Source organism: Tiliqua scincoides, chromosome 8 (assembly GCF_035046505.1).
Source record: "Tiliqua scincoides isolate rTilSci1 chromosome 8, rTilSci1.hap2, whole genome shotgun sequence".
Taxonomy (NCBI): Eukaryota; Metazoa; Chordata; class Lepidosauria; order Squamata; family Scincidae; genus Tiliqua; species Tiliqua scincoides.
In genome coordinates this window covers 15,935,532-15,956,678 of record NC_089828.1, presented here as the reverse complement: position 1 = coordinate 15,956,678, position 21,147 = coordinate 15,935,532, and the positions used below count along the sequence as shown (strand labels likewise).

At 48.0% G+C, this 21,147-nt stretch overlaps 1 protein-coding gene and 1 long non-coding RNA gene across 3 annotated transcripts in view; one reads left to right on the top strand and one right to left on the bottom strand.

The window, feature by feature from the left end:
* Positions 1 to 313: 313 nt before the first annotated feature.
* On the bottom strand, positions 314 to 19,711 carry LOC136658634 (uncharacterized). The gene is made up of 3 exons (XR_010794796.1): positions 19,385 to 19,711; positions 12,451 to 12,511; positions 314 to 1,702 (listed from the first exon to the last, which is right to left on the bottom strand). It is a non-coding gene; the product is annotated as an uncharacterized lncRNA (long non-coding RNA).
* The window catches only part of RBPMS2 (RNA binding protein, mRNA processing factor 2), a 40,266-nt gene continuing 37,577 nt past the window's right edge, over positions 18,459 to 21,147 (top strand). For both annotated transcript variants that reach the window (XR_010794795.1, XM_066635421.1), the window contains exon 1: positions 18,459 to 18,891. Coding sequence is in view for 1 of the 2 variants with exons in the window: in XM_066635421.1 (XP_066491518.1) it covers positions 18,838 to 18,891 (54 nt within the window). In the remaining variant the exon portion in view is untranslated. The remainder of the gene's footprint in view (positions 18,892 to 21,147) is intronic.

Genomic DNA, 21,147 nt, shown 5'->3' with positions numbered 1-21,147 from the left:
CCCTCCTTGGAGGCCTGCTGCACACTCCCCTCTGCCTCTCCGGCTTGACTATTTAAGGCAAATCCCTCCAGACTTTCAACCCATCTCCATCCTCTCCCTCTCTCTCTTTTTTTAAATAACTTGCTGGGAATAAACAGCTTGACGTACAAACCTATACATCAGGTATTCCCAGGCCTGGGACAGCCAAAATACAAAGAGGGGGTGTGTGCTAGAACCAGAAGCCCATCCAATAAAATGAAAACTTAAAAAACCTCATATGCTATTAACAATCACTAATGATGTGATTTTATTTGTCTTTGTTATGGTCAAGCATTCTAGTTCTGCATTTCTATTTTTTTTTTCCATTTGTTATTCTTCTTGTTGGCATCCTTCAGTCTTGGAAGACTATGGTATCACACTCTGAATAGTGTTCTGGAACAGAGTGTCCTCTCCAGTTGGGTAAAGTAGATTTGGAGGATAGACTGTTTCCCATGCAGCAAATTCCCCCTCTCCACGTCACTGAAATGATCCAATGGAAAGGCAGAAGCCAATATGGTTGGTTCCAGCGGCGTCGCAGGAGTTGTCAGAACGTGACTGTGTTCAGCCATGAACTGCCTCAAGGACTCCGGCTCCGGATTTTGCCTCAAGGTTGACTCCTGAAGCCTTTTCCATAACTGGATGTAGCCACAAGGCAGTGGAGGTTTGGGATCAGAGTTTTCCTTCTCTCATATGAGCTGCCTTCCCAGGCTAACGAGTCCCATCTACCCAGTGGCTGTTCAGTCGCCTCTTACGACAAGTACAGCCAAACTGAGGGCCTATTCTTATCTCCAGCCCTCAGAGGAATAATTACATTTGTTATAATGTAATTTTAACTTACATGCTGAAGGGGTGTTTGTGCCTCCACTTTCTCTTCCTGTACGTTTTCTAAGGGTCACTGTTTTCCTTTCTTCTGGGAGGGTTATTCCATCGTTTAACAGTTGTGTGATAAGCAATTATTGAATTGGTAAAGCTGGTGCCAGCAACACATTTCTATGTTGGAAAAAACTTCATCTGTTGAATTTCTGCTATAAATGAGTTTTAAAAGCCAAGGCACCCCAGCTGGATGGGTGGGGGAAAAAGTGGCATCTCTCTACTTGGATGGAATTAACTGGATTGTAATTCCTGGGGCAATTCATTCATTCATTCATTCATATAATTCTATCCCACTTTTCTGTCTTAAAAAGACCCTTAAACCTTAAAAAGAGGGTTAACAGTTCACTTTAAAACCGCAATAGTTGTTAAAATACCTGCTAACTGGGCAAAGAGGTGCCTTTTGAATTGACCTTAGAATGGGGGAAATGCCACACCATAGTAGATTTGCCACACCTCCAAATGAGCAATGATAACCACTGAATACAGAATCATTGTCCAGTACCTCCATGTTTACTCATCATCAGACCGCAGATTGGAGTTTTTCAGCTCAGTAAGCTAAAGTAGTCAAAAGTCTTAAAAGTACAGATATCTGAATATTGCCTTGCCACAGTCTTTTACTTGGAGAGCTTGAACATAATTTCTTGGGTGTCTGAAGAATTTTGAATCCTTGCTCCCTTCTCATCCATTTCTCGCACCATTTATTGACACAGATAGTCATATGATTCCTTCAACCATCAACTTCCAGTCATTCAGACGTCTCAATAGTTTGAATGTAGTGTTTGCTTTGATGAGAATATTTTCCAGGATAATCCTGTGGTTGAACAGACATAGACACCTGATTGAAAATCCATGTGAAATTTGTTGGCAAGTGGGGATGAAATTTGTTGGAAAGTAGACCCTAGACAAGTAGGGTCTACTCACATAACTTTTCCTGCAAAGTTCATGTGGATTTTAAGTTCTGTCCTCATGCTTTCCATATTCTTTCCCCATAGGAGTCATTCCAAGAACATTCTCTTAGAGGGGGATGTCATCCTGCCAGAGAGCCTGCACCTCCACCACTGTCATCAGTGATGTTCCATCATGTTCATCCATGATGTGGGATCATTCTCCCACTATCTCAAGCAGATCTTTATCAGATCATTTTGCTTTGAAGGAGACAGAGAGACCCCTGGACTTAGGGTGTCCTTGTAGTAGTCTGCTTATTTACAAATGTTTCACTTGGGCAGGCATCGTGTGAGCAAGCAACACTAGACCTCAAAAGGTAACGTCTGCACTCTGGAATCTTTCCAGATTGTGTCTGCCAGCTACTTAAAAATTTCTTCTTCTATCCAGCACTCCTAGCAACACATATAGTTACAGTACCACCTTATGCACATTTACTAAGAAGTATCATTTTGTTCAATAGGACTTACTCTCAGGTAAGTGTGCATAAGACTGCAGCCTTAAGGCCCAATTCTAATAACGGTTTATGCCAGCAGAATACATGTTCCACCCGCATGTAAATGCGGTTCATGTAAATATTTCACCAGCCAGCCAAATGTGATTAGGCCAGTGGGCGGGGCATGACCACTGCCATAAGAAGCAAAGGGCCAGGTCTGTGCTCTGATGGACCAGGGACACTACAGCTGGAGGATATAAGGCTAAGTAGGGGATGGAACAGGGCAGGGGGAAGGCAGAACATGAGAGAGGTGGGTGTAATGGGGCAGTGACAAGGATGGGAAGGAGGGTGGGCGTGGGAGGGGGTGCAGATTCTGCGGCGACAGTGCAGAATTCCGGCCAAATCCCAAGCTTGGTCCACCTTTATGGATCAACTCAGACTTGCGCCAGCTATCAAACTGGCGCAGGTCCATGACGGCCCACCCAGCCCACAGGGGCTTATCTCAGGGCAAAGGAACAAATGTTTCCTTGCCTCATGGAGGCCTGTTGGGGCCAAAACTCCCCCGGGAGATGTAACGAAGGCCGTGCTGGGGCCACTGCATTGCCTTGTGGGGAGTTAGCTAGGATTGTACTGTTAGTCAAAATTGGTTCACATCATCAGGCTGACAGGTGAGTGTAACTTACATTCCACATTGTTGGAACAAATAACTTCCAAAACATCCTATTAAACAAGCGTGTTGTATTTGCCATTAACTGCAAGGCTATAACCCCACCCTGCTCCATTTGTTAGAGAGATGACCGTCTGTCTTTTCATTTGGCACAGTCCAGCAATATGCCTGCAGCACTCCGTAGTGTCTCTCTCCCTCCCAGCTTCTGCTTTTTGTTCCAGACTCGTTCTTTTCCTTCTGCATGTCCTCCCACAAGGCTCTATCTCGCCCACAGGCTCTGCTACCCTGACATCCTTGGGAAGCCTTGCTGCTTCCATTCCCAGCAATGAAGCTTGCCTCTTGAGTGCAAGCACTTGCAAATGCTATTTTTGTTTGGGGTTGCCTAAGCTGATACTGCCCCGGTCACTGCCTCTAGTCCAGGGAGCCTCTTTCTTTTCCTCCTTCCATTTGCCGCAGCAAAGTATTTTGGGTTCCAGCACATTAACATTTGCGGTCCCATCTTTTTCCCTTAATCTTGCAGCTTATTTCCTTTGTGTTTAATTGAGCAGCCTGTTCCAGAATGATGCCTCATTTTGCTCTCATCTCCCCCCAGTTTACTAATCCCTTGTTAGCCACATGACTGAGGTGAGGCCTTCAGAGTTCAAAAGGATAGCGTACGGTGTCCATTTCAGATCAGATTGCATCTCTTCAAGGGAACCATGAACTTCTCCAAGGCTAATGCAACCAACCAAGCTTAGCAACCAATTTCATACACCCATATTCAAGACTGGCACATAGAGGACTGGTGAGACAGGTCTTGTGTACACAGGCATAAACAGGCTGTCACATTAAGACGAGGGCTGTATGCCACACACAACACTGTGATGAAGACAGAAAAGTCCAAGGGATAGACTCATAAGAATGTAATTCCAGGTCAGATTGGCCAGAGTGCCTATATTTTCATGAGTTTTTATTTGCCTGTTTTTTTTGTAGGGATGGGGTTACCTACTATTGCAGCATGTAGTTTGAAATGCTTGTTTGATTCACCTGGAATTGTTGTTAACTGGGAAATATTAGTGTGATGATTTTGCTTTTTGGCTATTGATGCACCCTGGCCGGAATTTGATGGGTTCTCATAGAAGTGATGGGTAGGTGTTTGCCTAACCTTACCTTGCAATGGGAGGATGAAACTTGCAGCATTTTGTTCCCTTTCAACACTACAATTCTATGAAATTGGCTGGCAATTATTAAAAGGAGTGATACACGTATTTAGGACTCCTGTAATCCTTTGGTGCTTCTCTAAACTCAGAAATTATGGTAATTTGAAATACCTTGCCAGAATACCATATTGTTTTGCAGATACCTGTACTCTGAAATTTCAGATTGAGTTTCTTCACTGCAGGTTCAGTTAGAATCAGAAAATGGCATAGGTGTGAGTTAATACTGTCATAAATAATTACCAGTGCTGTCATAGGTACTATCTAATGAGTGTTTATAACTTTTGCCCAGCTACATGTCAGACATGACTCCAAATCACAGTGGTCCTGCTAGTTGGGAAAAGAATCACATTTTCCCAGCCTTGAGATTAGAAGGACAGGTGAGCAATAGATGTGAATGCAATATGGCATGGGAAAAATGCACTTGGGGAGGATATAAACCAATGAAAGGTCCAGCAAGTGGCTAAGTAAAAAGTGGAAGAGTCACCAACTAGAGTTCCATTCAGAGCAAGGCTAATTAATCTCAGAACATCTCATTCCCATTCTCTATCTGTCCTTACCTGTACACTGTGGTCCATGACATTCACTGTAGCATTTTGTGTAGCCCAGACATACAACACCTGTTTTGCACTCGGGAAGTTCAGTCCCCTAGGCAGGGCAGAGAAACATGCCTGTCATGCACTGGCATGTACTGGAGGGGGGATCAAAGGGAGCAAATGCCCTAAGGCACCACACCAGCAGTGCTAACAGCTCCATTCTTACCCACCACCACCTTCCCCCCCCCGCCACATTCATAGGGCTGGAATAGGCCGCATATGGCCTCCATAGCCCTCCAAAGGCCTTCTGAGGTCTCAAGAAGGCCTTTAAAGTCAGAACCCCAGAAAACCAGAAGTGACATTTAAGGCCTTACAGAGGCCTCAGAAGGCCTTGAGAGGGCCAGAGGAGGCCATGTGTGGCCTCCTCAAAAGGCCCCTGGTGGGGGAGGCATTCTGCAATCCTGGCCCCGTGTGGTACAGGGGCCAGGATTGCCACTGCCTGTCTGCTACCAAACAATGTTGACAATACTAAGCTAAGTGGACTTTGTTTTTCCTATGTTCCTCAATGTTCCCTATGTTCTTATAAAGGGAGGGGAGGTCTATAGACCTGTCTCAATGGCATCGTAGCCATTTTTGTGATTCCCATCTCCATGATGCTAGAAAACAGGCATAAAGAGGGAGGTCAGCAGAAAGCAGCATCCAATAGCTTTTCCAGGAACATAGGAAGGCCCCATTGGGATGAAGACGAGAGCCGAATGTTGTTGAACATTCCACAATGCAAACCAGAATGGAGGCTGCAGTAGACCATGAGCTCCACACTGTCATAGCAGAAGTGCTCTGTGGTGAAGTTGAGCATGTGTGTTATCAGAGGGCAGCTGCTAAAGGCATGACTGTCAGGGCAGGAAGAAATGCAGTGCAGCAGTACGATGATCAAGCAGCTCTGCTGCCCATTTATAGGAGTGCCTCTCATCTCAGAAAATTAGGTTTGAGTCATTTCTGTGACATGATCTTGGGGGGTGTGAGCCTGCCATCCATCTTAATTCTGCACCAACTACAGTTGCCCATGCCTGTGACATGTGAAAGAAGTCCCAGCAAGGTGCTGTCTCTCAGTTTCTCATTTCCTCCCCTGCCATTTTGCCATGACCTACCAATGGCTCTGTGGCACACAGTTCTTGATGAAATGCTGCATGAAGTGAGCATCCCGTAGCAATAGTGAAACTGGGCTAACTGAATATGCTTGGAGTGGGGGATGGTGAGTTGATGGTGTACATGTTTGCATTCAGATATTTTTTTTATTGATTTTTTTAAATTATCCTGTCGGGGTTCCCCTCCTCCCCCTCCTCCCCAGCTTACCCAGGGAGCAGCCTTCCCAGCCCTCTCAGGAACAACCTGGGCAACTCCAGGTGAGAGGAGGTGGGAGGGAAACAGAGAGAGGAAGGGGAGGAGTTGTGGTAAGCCCAGGGAAGGGCAGGCCCAGAGACAGGCCCTTTTTATACCATCCCTGTGAGGGAAGGGGAGGGGTCTGCCCTACATAAACCTGGAGGCCAGGGATGACAAGGCAGTTGGGATTTAGAAGAGCAGGTAGGAGGATCTGCTGCTAGCAGCCCCTGCTCCTGACTAACGAATGCTGCCAACCCAAAGAAGGGGAACCGGGTGATGCAACCCCCCCTTCTTGTGGGGAACTAGTCTGAGGGGAGGTCCCCCTCGGAAAGGCTGGGCGGGCCCTCCCCTCCCCCACAGGGAAGCCTCACATATCCCAAAAACAAAAATAACACACTTAACACTTAATACAATATATACAATACATAAACACAGTAGGAGGGGTGGGGCCTGAGGTGGCTGAGTAGCTGTGTTTTACTGAGCTCCTGGAAAGCTCTTGGAAAACACGCTCTTCCCAGAATTGCGGGTCTGATGAGATCCGAGGATCAGTGGCCAGGAGAGGCCTTGTTCCTACAGATGGTGTGCAGTTTTGGAGAAGAAGCGTCCAGCCAGGGACTGTTTTTCTCCAAGGGAACCCAGCCATCGACGTCGGTGATGGTGAGGGTTCAATGTTGAAATTAAGCCGAAGGCTCCAAGCAGGGAAGGAAGCTGAAAGAAGCAAGTGAATGTTGTTCTGTTGTGTGTGTCTGGCATTAATTGACTAATTGACTGCCTGATTATGCATGCAGAAAATTTTTGGCTGGCAGCTCTCGGTAGGGCTGAGAAGGGCCACTGTCTGTGAAGACCAATTACCAGTCTACCAGTGGCATTGCTAGGAGGGTTTAGGGGGTGCAGGACGCACTTGGTGACACACACAGGGGGATGACACCACTATTCACCAAAAATTTTTTAATCTTGGTATTTTCAAATATTACCATTATGTGATATATCATTTGATGCGTAATTTCATGCAGAATTCAGTGAACCCAAATACTCTGAAATATCTGTATTCTATCAAAAGTTAAAGCCAAACACCAGCATGGGTGGGGCAATGGTGCATCACGGTGCCCACCGCCTAGGGCATTGCCTCGCCCACCGCATGGTAGGAGGTCCATCATGGGGGTGATGGTCTCCTGTAGGGTGATGCAAATCCTAGTGACACCACTACCTGTTGCTCACATATCAGACTGGAGATGAGTTTTTCAAGGGTAGGCAGTATTGCGAGATCAGCAGATCCCACTTCAGAAATGTCAGGTTTGGATGGCTCTGAATTGACAGCCTCGTCATATTAAAGTACAGAAAATGCAAAACTCCATTTAAGCATCACTTGTACGGGAACATGCTAAGATGTAACCCACCATTCACCTGTCAGTGTCTCTGGACTTAATGCGCTACCCAATACAATGTTTCAATCTCCTGTTTGAAAATGGCTGCTTTTGCATCCTCGCAGGGTACTGGCTTGCAGCATTGGTACTAGCTTTTGGGGGACCTCCAGCATAAGCCTTTTGTGGGGCCCCACATGGAAATGCCACGACTCTTTACAAGATGTCTACCCTGTCATCTGCCCAGGAATTGATGGAGAAGAGTTCTCTGTAGCGGTGGCACAAAGGAGAACTCTGCCTGTGGCTGCCTGTGCTTCCCCCACATCACTTTTTAAGCAACCCCATGGTTTACTGGGTATTAGCAAAAAGAGCAGTAGCTGCATTGGACTGTCCATGTTCTTCTCTAGCACCATTTTAAAATTCCCAAATGCCCTGGCCCCTGACATTGTTCCAGTTAAAGCATTGCAACGCCTTGGGCCGACCCTGTTTCTAAGGGGGGAAAACCTAATAAAAATTAAGATTTTCCCACACCTTTTTCGCCTTGCTCGGTTGAGCAATAATAAAAGATTTGTGGAAGGAGAAAAGGCACCACCTACTTTCATATTTGCAGCATTTCCTGTGAGAAAAGCAGCTTTTCTTGATGGGAAAATTCTAAAAGGGATGTATGTTTTTTTTTTCCTGTTGGACTTTTTAGTGAGAGGAGTTTCCCCTCCCCTTCCCACCAGCTTGGGTCTGCTCTAGCAGAAACTGAGTCATGTCCTTCTGCCTAAGGAATGCTATGGAGACACTGAAGGAGTTTCTTCCCAGCCTAGGTGAGCAAGCTGAAAAATGTCACTGCTAATCACCAAGGAGATCTGAGAGCAGGCCACCACATCTGCAAAAGCTCACGGCACAACTGAGATGCATGGGGGGGGAGAAGAGCAGGAGGGAATTGTTACTGCCGCCGCCGCTGCTGCTGACAGCTAAATAAAATATGTAAGGGAACTTTAAAGTATTTTCAGTTGAACTTTACAACAATAATTCATCCCCAACATGGGCTGAAAGGAAACTCTGGTGCAAAAATGATAACAGAGCCTAGATCTGGCCTCTATAGGCCATACAGCAGCATGTCAATCTAAACCAGGGGTGCCCAAACCCCGGCCCTGGGGCCACTTGCAGCCCTCGAGGCCTCTCAATGCAACCCTCAGGGAGTCCCCAGTCTCCAATGAACCTCTGGCCCTCCGGAAATTTGTTGGTGTCCGGAGTTACTTCAGGCTTGTAGTCTGGAGAAAATAGTACCTCTGACTTCGTGCAGAGTGCCCCATCACAGTTTGGTTGTTTATGTATTTTATGACCCATATTTGAGTTAGAATTTCACAAGGCAGCATACCTTTATAAATAGGAACAACCCACCCTGAAATGAAAATAAAATTAAAACAAACAAAAGTAGGATGAAAGTAGCAAGACCAGCAGTGCAAAAATAGGAATGTTCTATGTAAAAGCAGACTGTTTTGGGGAATTGGTGCATCTGCTTGAGGAAGGAATTCCACATTTGTGGTGCTGTTAACAAGAAGACCCTGTCTCTGATCAAGCTGATCGGAGCTGGTGAAGGGCCAGAGACCAGGGTCTGTGATAGTTAACCTCCACAGTTCCCATGCAAGAAGATAAGAGTCTCCAGATAAGCCTGAATGCCCCCTCATCTCTTAACAGATAAAGCACAACTTCATGGGAAATATTTGTTGAGGGCTATTAAGAACCTCTTTGCTTTAAATATTCCCACACCTTCTGTCCTCAAAAGGGCCAAGGTAGCTAACCACATAATATAAGACCAGTATGGAAGCAATCTGAGTAAAATAATTTTAAAAAAACCAAAAAGAAATCACAAGATAGGAGGGAGTTTAGGGCCTAATCCTATCCCCTGCCAGCCCAAAGCATGAAGTGCTGCTGATGGAGTGCGCACTGTGTGCTATGGGAAGGTAGCTAGACAGCCCAAGAGAGATAAGTAAAAATCTTTGTTACTTATCTCTCGGCAGCCACCTGACCTCCAGTAGGTCTCTTTGGACTGATGCCAGTTAAATTTAGCTGGTGTATGACCAAGGAGGGGGCAGTTTGGGGTAGGGAAAGGAGGATAGGATATCAGTATACACAGCTGCCACCAAGATCCTCCCCTCCTACCTCAGGCCTATCACAGCCCCAGCATGCAGAACCACAGCACAGCTTTTGCACCCTTGGTTCAGAACTTACAGTGACAGATTACAAGATCCGACACCATAAGCCCCAAATAAGACTAGGCTGTCAGTGAGATTCCCTTGCATGTCCCCTTAAGGGCAAACTACTTTGTTCTCTGTTCTGTTCTGGTTTTCTGTTCTATATACAGTCTTTATGTCCAGGAAAGAGCCAGGAGAAGCAATGCCAAGCTTTTACACTAGGCCCTCATGGAATTATCATATACTTGATACAGATTGCTAATGAAATGACTGGCCAACATGCCAACCACCTTCCCACAGCTTGCCTAAATTCCCATTCACCCATCTGTTAGTTCTAGCTTGAAAGGGGGCACAGAGACCTGCACAGCTGGAGCAGGGTGGGTAGAACCTTTTTCTCTGCCTGGTTGTTAAAAAATTTTTTTACAAGAATTTGGTGTGCCTGATCCTTGTGCAAATTATCACCATAGTGTTTGGATAATAAGGAACCTTTTGGTCCACACACCTAAGAGTAGCATCCCTGTTTTCACATATGCATTACACAGCTTCTCTGAGAAGTCTAGTTTATGAAAAGAGATATATAAACATTCCAAACACTAGTAGTAACAAATAATATCACTTGATTACTCTGCACATAATGAGTGTTCGCTGGATGTGCAAATTGGCTGGAGCTCAGTTTGTAGGTAGGCAGGGCTAGCCCATCCATGAGGCCAGCTGAGGCAGTCCCCTTAGGCAACAGATTGGTGGACATTCATCTCTGTCTGTCCTCTTGCCTTCACTGCTCCTCCCCCCCCTCCCTGGATTTGAAAGAAAGAGGAGAACAGAGTGAAAGAAGAAGCCTAGAAGAGAGCAGAGTGATGGACTAGAGCAGCACTTCCCAAACTTACCAGCCTGTGTTGATCTGCTCCACCTGCTGCTGGTCATGGAACCCAAACCAAGAAGTCTTCCTCCTTCTGGTCAGATAGCAGGGCTCCAAGCAGTGAACACCAATCATAGGCCTGGGTTTGAAAACTCAGGAGATAGCTTTTGAATTACTCTGCAAACTCATTCCCAAAGACAATCTTTGGAATTTCATTTTGTAACCCATGAGTCAAATATTTCCTCCTAGAGAGGGAGGAGACTGGAGTAGGGAGGAGGGCAGATTGAGGCCAGGAACGGGGTTGTTTTGGTGGCAGTCGCAGCATGTATATTCTATCCCCTTTCCTGGCCTTTATTTGCCTTCCTGAGTCCATGTGGACTTGTGCCAGCAAAGTAGATGATGCAGGTTTGAATTGACCCAGTGAGGCTGCACAGGCTTACCCTGGGGTAAAGGTACAAATGTTCCCTTACCTTGAGGAGGTCTTCAGAGCTCAACATTCCCCCATGGGATGCAGTGTGCCCCATCAGTTTGGCTGCATCAGCATATGGGAAGTTAGGTAGGATTGGGCTGCCCCTCTCCTCTTCTTGCAGTACCCATTTTCGAATTGAAGAAGTTTGGTTTTCTTCTCCACCATTCCTCTTTCACTCTGCCCCCTCCTCCTTTTCCAGTCCAGGGGCTGAGAGAAACAGAGGCTGGCTCATCACCAGATAAGGGGGGGGCAACATTTGACCCTCTACCTCAGGCGCCAGGAGGTCTTGGGCCGGCCAAGATTCAGCTATTCCTTACCTTGATTATCCTTATGATAATCAACATCAGCTCCAAATTGCCCACAAGATAAGATGCTACTTTACATTTGGATTCTGGCAACTGAGTTGGACTGTGAAAGAGAAAATGGTTATTATTGGGAATAATCTTGGCTCAAGTGATCAGGAGTTTATCCAGTTTGATTGAAATGGAGTGACAGCTGGAAGTGGAATGGCAGCAAAGGTATTTGATTTTTTTTTCTAAAGGCAGATTTTGTGAAATGGGAGGCTGCTTAATGAGGTAAGATGAATTAGAGACCACTGTGGTTTTAAAAGCATTGACATTCCTGAGTTTCAGAGAAACATCTCCATACTGAACATGTTTTATAGAAGTGAGATGAAAAAGCACAGGAAAGCCATTGACAATGGAGCCACATAAAAATGGAGCAAGAATTGGAAGGTGATCCAAGGTCATGTGTGTATGGCATGAACCTGAGAAGATTCTGAGGGCTGGAGGGTTAGTCATGAATGGGGAGCAGTCAGAGGACCAGACTGGAGCCTTTTGTAGGCAACTGGCCTATAGGTCACCAGGCCTCACTTGGCCCACCTCTCCAGAGTCCCCGTTGCCTCCTGAGACCGTGATGCAATCATGGTAGAGTGTGAGGAGGGAAGTATGCCAGAGTACTCCAGCCATTGATGACATAATCCAGGTTCAAGATTCCTCTCTTCAGCGGCAGAGTGCAGAAGGGCGTGTAGATCAGGAATGTGGGTGGGGAGGCAGGTGAGGCAGAACCTCCCCACTGGAGTCCTTCAAAAAATGCTGCCACGTGTGAGGTGTGCAAGCACTGCACGCATGGGTTGTGTCTGCTTGCACACCTCACACATGGTGGCACTTTGCAAAGGACTCCAGTGGGGAGACTCTGCCTCACCACACACTGCATGTCCCTGGTGTCGATGGACTCGGGCTAGCTGATGGTCAAGACACCAGTCCATAGAAGCAGCCCCAGTGAGTCTTCCTAATGGTAAATTTGAATAAGGATAATATTGAACAGAGATGCCTTGAGGTTCTGGCTGATACAGAAAAGTGTAAGCAAGTGGAAGTCACTGTCCCAAGGTTTGGCTAAAAGCCCTTTATTTGGTACTGGAGGATGAGGTAGGTCAGGTGGCCACCAGAACAGACAATTTTTATCTAAGAATACCAGAAAAGCAGGCAAATGAAATTCCAATACTTATTATGACTGTAATGGCCAAATTACCTTTGAGCTGGTTTCTGGTGACCAGAGAATCACTGCTGTTGTCCCCCATGTTTGAGGATATCTGTAAGGTGAATGTTGATAATGTGAGAGAGCCCAGGGCAAACATTCAGGTATCTAGCAAGATGATGCCTGTCATTATATCTGGGAGAGTCCTGGATCTGGTGGAGCTAGAGGAGCAAAATGTCATAGGCAGTCTCTTGAGTGGAAGGCAGATCAGTGGAAGAGGTTAAACACTGTCTTGTAGTCCAGATGCCTGGAGAAATTCTTCAACAGTTTTGGGTCCTACTGCCCTGCACTTTTTTCAAGCCTCAGACAGAAAGGTTGCATTTCAAATGGCATTCACCACACTGGCACAGAGTGTTTGGTCTATGGGTGTGGACACGCTGGGCTGTGTTTCTCAAAGGAGGTCTCACAGGTCCGCCACCCGGAGCCATCTGGCAGGTGCAGTATAAGCAGGATGGTAGGATGTGTCATCTCCCAAGGTGGGGCTCAAGAACCGAGCATTTACAATGTGCAGTTTAATCGTTCCACAAAATAAACTGCTGAAACACAGCAGCTGGGTCCCCTGCTACCACTCCTGGGCCATTGGGGACAGAAGGCAAAGTGCACTGGGAAGTTGCCCTGCACTAGCTTCCTCTGAATAAATGAATGAATGAATGATTGCTGGTGCTCTTGCAGAGTTCCTATTCACTGCAAAGGGTTGTGCAAAGCACTACATCCTAATTCCTTGCATCCTGGGGCTTGATTTAAGCCAAGCATCATAAATTGTCAATCCCAATGTTTTTTGGAGTATGGAAAGTCATACCTCTGAACATGTGCAGAGTGCCTTTCACCCACCATATAGGAGCTATAGCACCCCCTACACACATCTGGGATTAAGCAGAAGGAATTCTAGTCAGAGATTGTGATTTACAGTGTGGCTCTGTCCTCCACAGTGTTTTGCTTTTTAGAAAATTATCCATGAAGTTGCCAATTTGGCAAGCTACAGACAACAAAAACTTGTGTGACAAAAGGCAGAACAGGAGAATGAATAAGAAGCCAGGAATTAAGTAATTGTATGTGCTTGTATGTGTATGTGTGTGTGTTGTTTTTTTTAAACTTCAATACATTGTAACATGTGTGTGCAGCTGTTGACATTTTTCATTGTTTATGTATGCAAACACACATTTGAGTACGCCTGGATGGAGACTTGGAACTATTGTGTCTGTGCCTTCTAGCAAGCGCATGAGTGTGTCCCAGTGTAGATTTTGTTCACCCTGCTATTGGCAATGTCTGCCTGCAATGTTTCCTATGTATCTGCCTGTGTCTCAGCCATTAGGGTTGAAAAATGGGGGTGGTGGTTCTGATGCTGGAAAGACCCCCCTGGCCAACCGAGGACCAAATTTTGCCACTCAGGGCATTCCAAATCCACGTTAATCCATTCCATTTCTCCGTCACCCTCCCTTACCCCAACCTGGGGTTTGTTCCATGTGGGGCGTCTAGTCACCCAGGTAGTACAGGCTGGTTGTTACTGCTTCTGGCACAGGACTGACACAGAAAACCAAACAGAATATATTAATTATTCCTTCCTAGTCCCACCTAGTCTTTTCTGATGTGTGAACCAGGTTTGTTTTTTTAATGCTTCAGTATCACTAATTCCAATCTGCTAAAAATAGGATTTGGTGAGAAAAAGGCAATGCAATTTTAACAGTGCAGGGATCTCATTCCCAAAGGATTGTTCTCATGTGCCCTGAACAAATTCCACTGTTTTAGTTTTGTTTCCTTTTTGCACAAAAACAAGTTAGAACGTAGGAATTCTGACCTGTTCATTCCACTCTGGGTGGGCTCTGGTTGGAAAGAAGTTCCTAAAAACCTAATCTTTTTAAGGTTTTCAGACCTGATGGTTCTCTTGTCTCTCCAAGGCACCCCACTGTTATTTTTACAGGACAGTTTCAGCCCCATCCCCATGCTGACACCTTCCTTTCAGTGGGTGACCTTGGGCTAGTCACTGCAACCTCAGAGGGTTGTTGTGAGGATAAAGGGAGGGAGGGGGAATCAACAACTCTGTGGAACATGCTACAATGAATTAAAAACAAAATATACATAACACAGAGGCGTTACCCACCAGAGTCCTTCGAAAAGCGACTGGGACAGGGACCTGCGATGGGGAGGCAGGTGAGGCAGAGCCTCCCCTCCGGAGTCCTTCTAACAGCACTGCCTGAGGCACCCAAGCACCTACAACCCATGCACAGAGTGAGGAGAAAGGGAGCACAGAGTTGTGGGTTGTGGGTGCCATGCAGCAGCAGTGCTTTTGGAAGAACTCTGATGGGGAGGCTCTGCCTCACCTGCCTTCCCACCCACTGCCAGTCCCTGATGTAGTAGGAGATACACTGCTAGATCATGGTTGATTCTGTCTCAAACACGCAGGCACTGAAAAAATAGGTACAATTCATCCACTGTCGTGTACTTACAATTAAATCAGGTTCAGTTAGACGTTGTCCAATAACGTCCAAGGACATCAGGGTCTCGCCCTCTAATGCGCACACATTAAAATCGCACCTGGTTGGGGAGATCAGCCGCTCTGAAAGCCCTGCCCCTATCTGGACTTGCGGCTTGCCTCATCCACACCGTATTACGTTGTGGGAGCAACGCTGAGTTAAAACTACGATTGAGTAGCGCAAAGATTTTCCAGAATAAAAGAGGCAGCATGCAGTTGCTCGTGGATCCCGTTTTGGGGTGGTGGAGCAGGAATTAGAGCTGGATCTGACTTTTTTTGAGCATTTGAGAAGCTCCTGCTGGTCCTCTGGTTGTAGGTTGGGAAGGATGGGGGCAAATTTTCGTGAATACAATTCTCATGGTCTGGGGACAAGAAGAGGACATTGTCTACTTAGAAGTAAGTTCCATCATAGTCAATGGGGGTTACTCCCAGTCCCAGATAAGTGTGGATAGAGGTGCAGCCTCAGAGCCCAAGCCTATGCATGTCTACTCAGAAGTAAGTCTCATTACAATCAATGGGGCTTACTTACTCTCAGGTAAGTGTGAATAGGATTGCAGCCCAAGTCTCAGGCATCTCTGCGTCCCCCTTTTTAAGAGCAGCAAGCGCATAATTTTAATGTGGATTTTCTTTTTTTTATGAGTTATAGTTTCGAATTCTTTGATGAATTTCAAAAATATTATATTCTATTTCTTTTCATGCATATACCAAAAAAATGTAGACCCTAAGAAGAACAGAGGGGGAAATTGTGGAGAGCCAAGAAAAAATTTAATTAAAACCATTTCTGCGTATGTGAAATGTGTACACCTGTGGACTGGGCAGGAATGGGTTAAAGCAGCCACTAAAGGATGGCCACACGCCGAATTGGCTGCACCAGTCCGTGCATTCAGACCACAGTCTAAACACATCCAGCAGGTTTCAAAGAGGTGCAAAAAGTGGTTTCCGACAAGCAGTGGCGTAGCTAGAGGGGGGAAAAGCACTAAGTTTTGCAGGGAGCCTCACTACGGCGTGCGAGCGGCTCCTCCTCTCCGTTTTGCTCCCCCCCATGGGGAACGCCCCGGTGAGGCTCCCTGCAAAACTTAGTGCTTTGCCCCCCTCTAGCTACGCCACTGCTCCCACCCCCCAGTAATGGCGCTGCTGCCCACCGGTCCCAGGAGTCCATCTCTTGCCTGCACACGAAACCCCGTGCTGATGTCAGTCTGCAGGGGTTCGTTTCTAGCAAGTGCTTTTCCCTGGACTATTGATTTCTTTCAGATATATATATTTTTTTCATCCTGTGTTTTTGAGCCCAACGGGATCCTCCAGGGGGTTTCAAAAAACAAAACCAAAACGTACACACTGCACAATATCAGCCCCAAGCAACCGCGATGAAATAGACAAGAGTGCATTTGAGCATGTGGTGAGTGCTTTCCCTTCCTCCGCTTTGTCCTCACTATCAGCAGCTACGAGCACATCTAGCATTAAAGGAAGAGACCTCCGGGCCAGAGAGAAGAAGGACCAGTTTCTCCCACCAGCATAATTCACCCCAAATGTCTCTCCTGGGCTGGGCTGTAGCAGTTCAGGCTGCCTTTCCCGGGAAAAAACCGAATAACACGCTCCCTACCCAAAGAACAACAACAGGAGACAGGAGCTCACCCAGCCCTCCTTCCAGGCATATTTTTTGTGGGCAGAGTTTGTTTTCTTGGGGTTTTTTTTTAGGCGAGAAATATTGCCCCCCCCCCGCAGCCTGAAGTGGTATCGTCCGGGGAAGGCTATACCACTTGACTGCCGCTTGAAAAAACGCTTGAAGCGTTCGCACGACACTCCGTTTGGGAACGACCTCTGTGAGTCCTGCCACATTCAGTGCCATGTAAACCCCACTGGCTACAATGGGATTTATTTCTGAGTAGGTATGCATAGGATTGGGCTGTAAGGCTACAATCCTACCACACTTACCTGGGAGTAAGCCCCATTGCCTACAATGGACTTACTTCTGAGTAGACATGCACATAATTGGGGTGTAAGGCTGCAATCCTATCCACACTTACCTGGGAGTAAACCCCATTGGCTATAATGGACTTATTTTGGGTAGACATGCACAGGATTGGGCTGTAAGGCTACACTCCTACCCACACTTACCTAGGAGTAAGCCCAATTGACTATAATAGAATTTACTTCTGAGCAGACACGCATGGAATTGGGCTCTAAGGCTGCAATCCTATCCACACTTTCCTGGGAGTAAGCCCCATTGACCATAATGGGACTTAGTTCTGAGTAGAGGTGCATAGGATCGGGCTCTCAGATCGCGATGGTCAGTGGAGGGTCGGATTCCGACGCTTTGATGGCGTTCCAACTCCGTGTTAATTCACACCCCCCCCCTCAATTTCTCAATCCCCTTAGCCCCACCCGGGGTTTGTGACCTGATGTGGGACGTCGAATCACCCCGGTGGAGCAGGCTGGTTCCTGGCAGCGAACGGAATTTAGGAACTCCAGATGGGCCGGAATCGGCTGGGATCGGGGCCTTGGGAAGGGGTGGAAGGAGGGGACTTGGAAAGGGAAGCGTCCCAGTCCGGACTCCCACAGTTGCAGCGCGACGCTTTCGCTTCGGGACGCCCCTACGAGAAGAGAGACCGGTGGCGTAGCTAGAGGGGGCAAAGCACTATTTTGCAGGGAGCCTCACCGTGCCGTGCAAGCGGCTCCCCTCCCCTCCGGAGCCATTCCGTGCAGGGGCGGGGAGCAAAACGGAGGCGAGCGCTAGAGGCTAAAAAAGGGAACATATCCTGGGAAAAGAGGAAGTCTGGTCACCCTGTACACTGTCCCCACGCCATAAGATAGGGGCGCAGGGTGACCAGGCGTCCTCTTTTCCCAGGACATGTCCTCATTTTAGCCTTGTGTCCTGGAAAGAACTCAAATGTCCTCCTTTTCTCTGTGAGCGGGCAGCGCAGAGACTTCTTGGCGTTAATAAATTCTATGTAGTATAGTTTTAAATTTAAGAATAAGTAACCTAGTGTTTAAATTAGCCACATGAAATCCATTTTCGAGTGCTTTTAGTTTTTATTTTGCCATGTCCTCCATTTTTCTTGGATGTCCCACATTTTGGGGTGCCTGGTCCTCTTTTGTGGTTGACATCTGGTTTCCCTGCAGCCCCCCCCATCTTACGGGGCAAGAGTGGGGACAGCCTCTTTTTTCTTGGCTGTCCCACATTCTGGGGTGCCTGGTCCTCCTTTGGGGTTGTGACATCTGGTCCTCCTGCGCCCCCTTTCTTATGGGGCTGGAGTGGGGACAGTGTGGGACTTGTGCAAACCCGGGGGGGGGCTGCCTGTTGGAGAGAGGGGGGCAGCCAAGAGCAGGGCGGGGGAGGCGGCGGCGCGCAAGCCCTTTAAGAAAGTTCATCAAAGTTTAAAAAGTTTCGCGGAGGAGCCGCAGCCGTCGAGGGCGAAGAAAGTTTGCAGCCGGCGGTGGGGATTGGCTGCCCAGTCACCCTGGAAACGGTGATGCAGGGCGAGGGGCTGGACCGGTCCCGCCCCCCCACCCATCCCACCGCAGCCCGGCCGGGCAGGGCAGGGCGCTCCCTCCGGTGCGCGCAGTCGAGGAGGCTGCGCGGGGCCGCAGCAGCTGCAGCTCGTTGGCCCCTTGGCCGCTCATTGGCCGGCGGCGGCAGCCAGCTGGATGTGAGGCTGCGGCTGGGCGCCTGAAAGAGCCGCACTGCCCCCTCGACCACCTGCACGGCACCAGCGCACGTCGGGACTCCCTCCCCGGCCACCCCCAGCACCCTCCTTCCTCTCTCCCCGGCTCGCTGCACCAGCCACCTGCCCCACCGCCCGCTCCCACGCCCGGCAGCCCCCTGCCCCCGAGGACTGGGGGCCCAGGCCAGGCGCCCTGCCCAGGACCAGCACGCCAGCCTCGCCTCTCTCGTGCCCTGCCCCGCACCCACCATGAGCAACCTGCCCAAGGAGAACGAGCACAGCAGCAACAGCCTCGAGGAGGAGGTAGGAGCCCCCAGGAGGGGGCAGAGCCATGGGGCTGGGGCAGGAGACCGGCTGGAGGCAGGGCACTGGGCTCCACACCTGCAGGCAGGCTGGCCACTTCAGCCAGGGGTGCCCCATTCCCTTCCCTAGGCTGTGGTGGAGAAGCCTGGGTACCTCTCTTACTTAGACTTCTCTCTTCCCCCCCCCCCCATATGCTCAGCTTGGCAGTGTGCACCACCTGGCTTGGTGGCCGTGGCAGTTGGCCCTAGAGAAGGACTTGGTCACTGGCTGGGAGGCACCTACTGTCATGCTGGTAGTGTGGTGGGTGTCTCCCTTTTGGGTGCACACTCTTCTTGCCTTCTGACTGGGAGCTCTTGCGTTCCCACTGAGTTGCCTCCTTGAGGGTGTTGTGCATTGTTCATCTGTGTCTATGCAAAATGTTCTTTGTTCAGTGGGGTAGAGTTTTTTTATAGCTTTGGTGTGGGAGTGGTGAGCAAGGAGTTGCCCTTCTTACCTTTGTCCCTCTTTCAGCGAAGAAAGCTGGGCTCCTCTGTTGAGCATCTGTGGTGTGCTGTCGGCTGCTGTCATCTAAGGTGGGCTTGGCTGTTGAGTAGAAGGGCTGCCCTTTTTTTTTTTTTTTGTGGTCTCTGCCATTGCCTTTGGTAGCCTTCTTTCCTTGCCTTCGCCAGGTCACTTAAGTAGTATTGGGCAGGGTGGACTGGGCACAAGCAGCATTGGAAAGGGACCGAGGGATCTGCCCTGAAAAGATTGTGCCGTGGCTTCTGTGCTGCTTCTGACCTTGGTGTGGCTTAGAAGAAGAACAAGGTGATGCTTGGTCTCATTCTCCATGTAGCTTAGTTCTGCTATGTCGGAATCAAGCTGCAGCCATTGATTTGTGGAAACACAGGACCTAATATGGGGCAAGAGGCTAGGAAATGGGCTATATGGCTGCATACCAGAAACCCAGGGAGCCAAGTGATCACATGTGGCTTCTGGAGGTGGAGAAGCTATTGCTGGCTTCTCTGGATGCAGTGTTCTGCATTTTTCTCCATTGCTAACACACCAGTGAACAAGGCTATATGTTGCCGAATGTCCACTATAGGTGCCATAATGTTGTAAGCTTTGCCTAATGCCATACACTATCATTACATGTGAAATGCCAGTTGTGGAATGTTCAAGTATCTCTTCTCTGTCATCTGTCTATAGCATGGTGCCGTGGAAGCCCCCACAGTATAGGCTAAAGACAACGGTGCTTTTCTAGGGCTGAGTGACTTCCATTTTGTGTGCATGGCTCTGGAAATACAGAGAAGCCTCGATTCCCTTGGGCCCCAGTAGATTGCTTGTCCCCCTCCCAACCTTCTGAAAATAGCCGTGTAGCTTTGTTGGCGCAGAATGGCGGCCATGCTGGTCCCAGTTCCTTCCACGCTCTGTGAATAATGGTGAATTCTTAAATATGCATGTGGTAGGGCTGAGCTAATCTACTGATGACTCTGCTTGTGCCTGGCTACTGAAGGTGATGACTCCCCTCTCATTGAACCTGGTTATATGAAATGAAGCAATAGGGTGACAAGCAATTGGGTGCTTGTATGAGCGGCGGTATCAAATATAACAGACTGGCTAGTCCTACTACAGGGTTGTGGTGTGTGTGTATGTGTATAGCATACTTTCATCTTTATTAATGGGACTTGAGATTTGCATGGTTCCATACACTAGTTTGTCTGAGCTAGGGGCCCCTGGATTAAGAAATGGGGTTTTGTGAGTCATTCCCACTGCTTTCTGTGCTGGCTTCCTTAGATGCTGGCTTCGTAGAGATGTTGCCCTGCCTACTGTTCAGCTGGTCACTGCTAAGCTGTCTGCAGTGTTTGCATAGGTCCATGCAGCTTGATGGACTGGGTTGGTGTACATGTCTGTAATTTCCAGGGCTGTGCTACAGTCTCTTTCACCTCTCATTGAAAGTATGTTCCCAAAACGATTCAGGAAGCGGCTTTGCATGGTATCAGAGCATTGATTCACCTAGTTTGGTATTGTCAACACTGACTGGTGGTGGTTTTCCAGGGTTCCGGGCAGGAATCTTTCTCTTGTTTACCTGGAGAGGCTTAGGATTGAATTTGGGCCCTTCTGTTGCAAAGAGGATGTTCTTCTGCTGAGCCACAACCCTTCCAAACTCAACAGTAAATCCTTTAAGGACCATAGGCATGTTCCTCTTCCTTTGCCAGCAACCTAATGTGGTGGATTGAATGTCTGGTCTCTGATCACTCCAAGCTTTCCTGGCTAAGT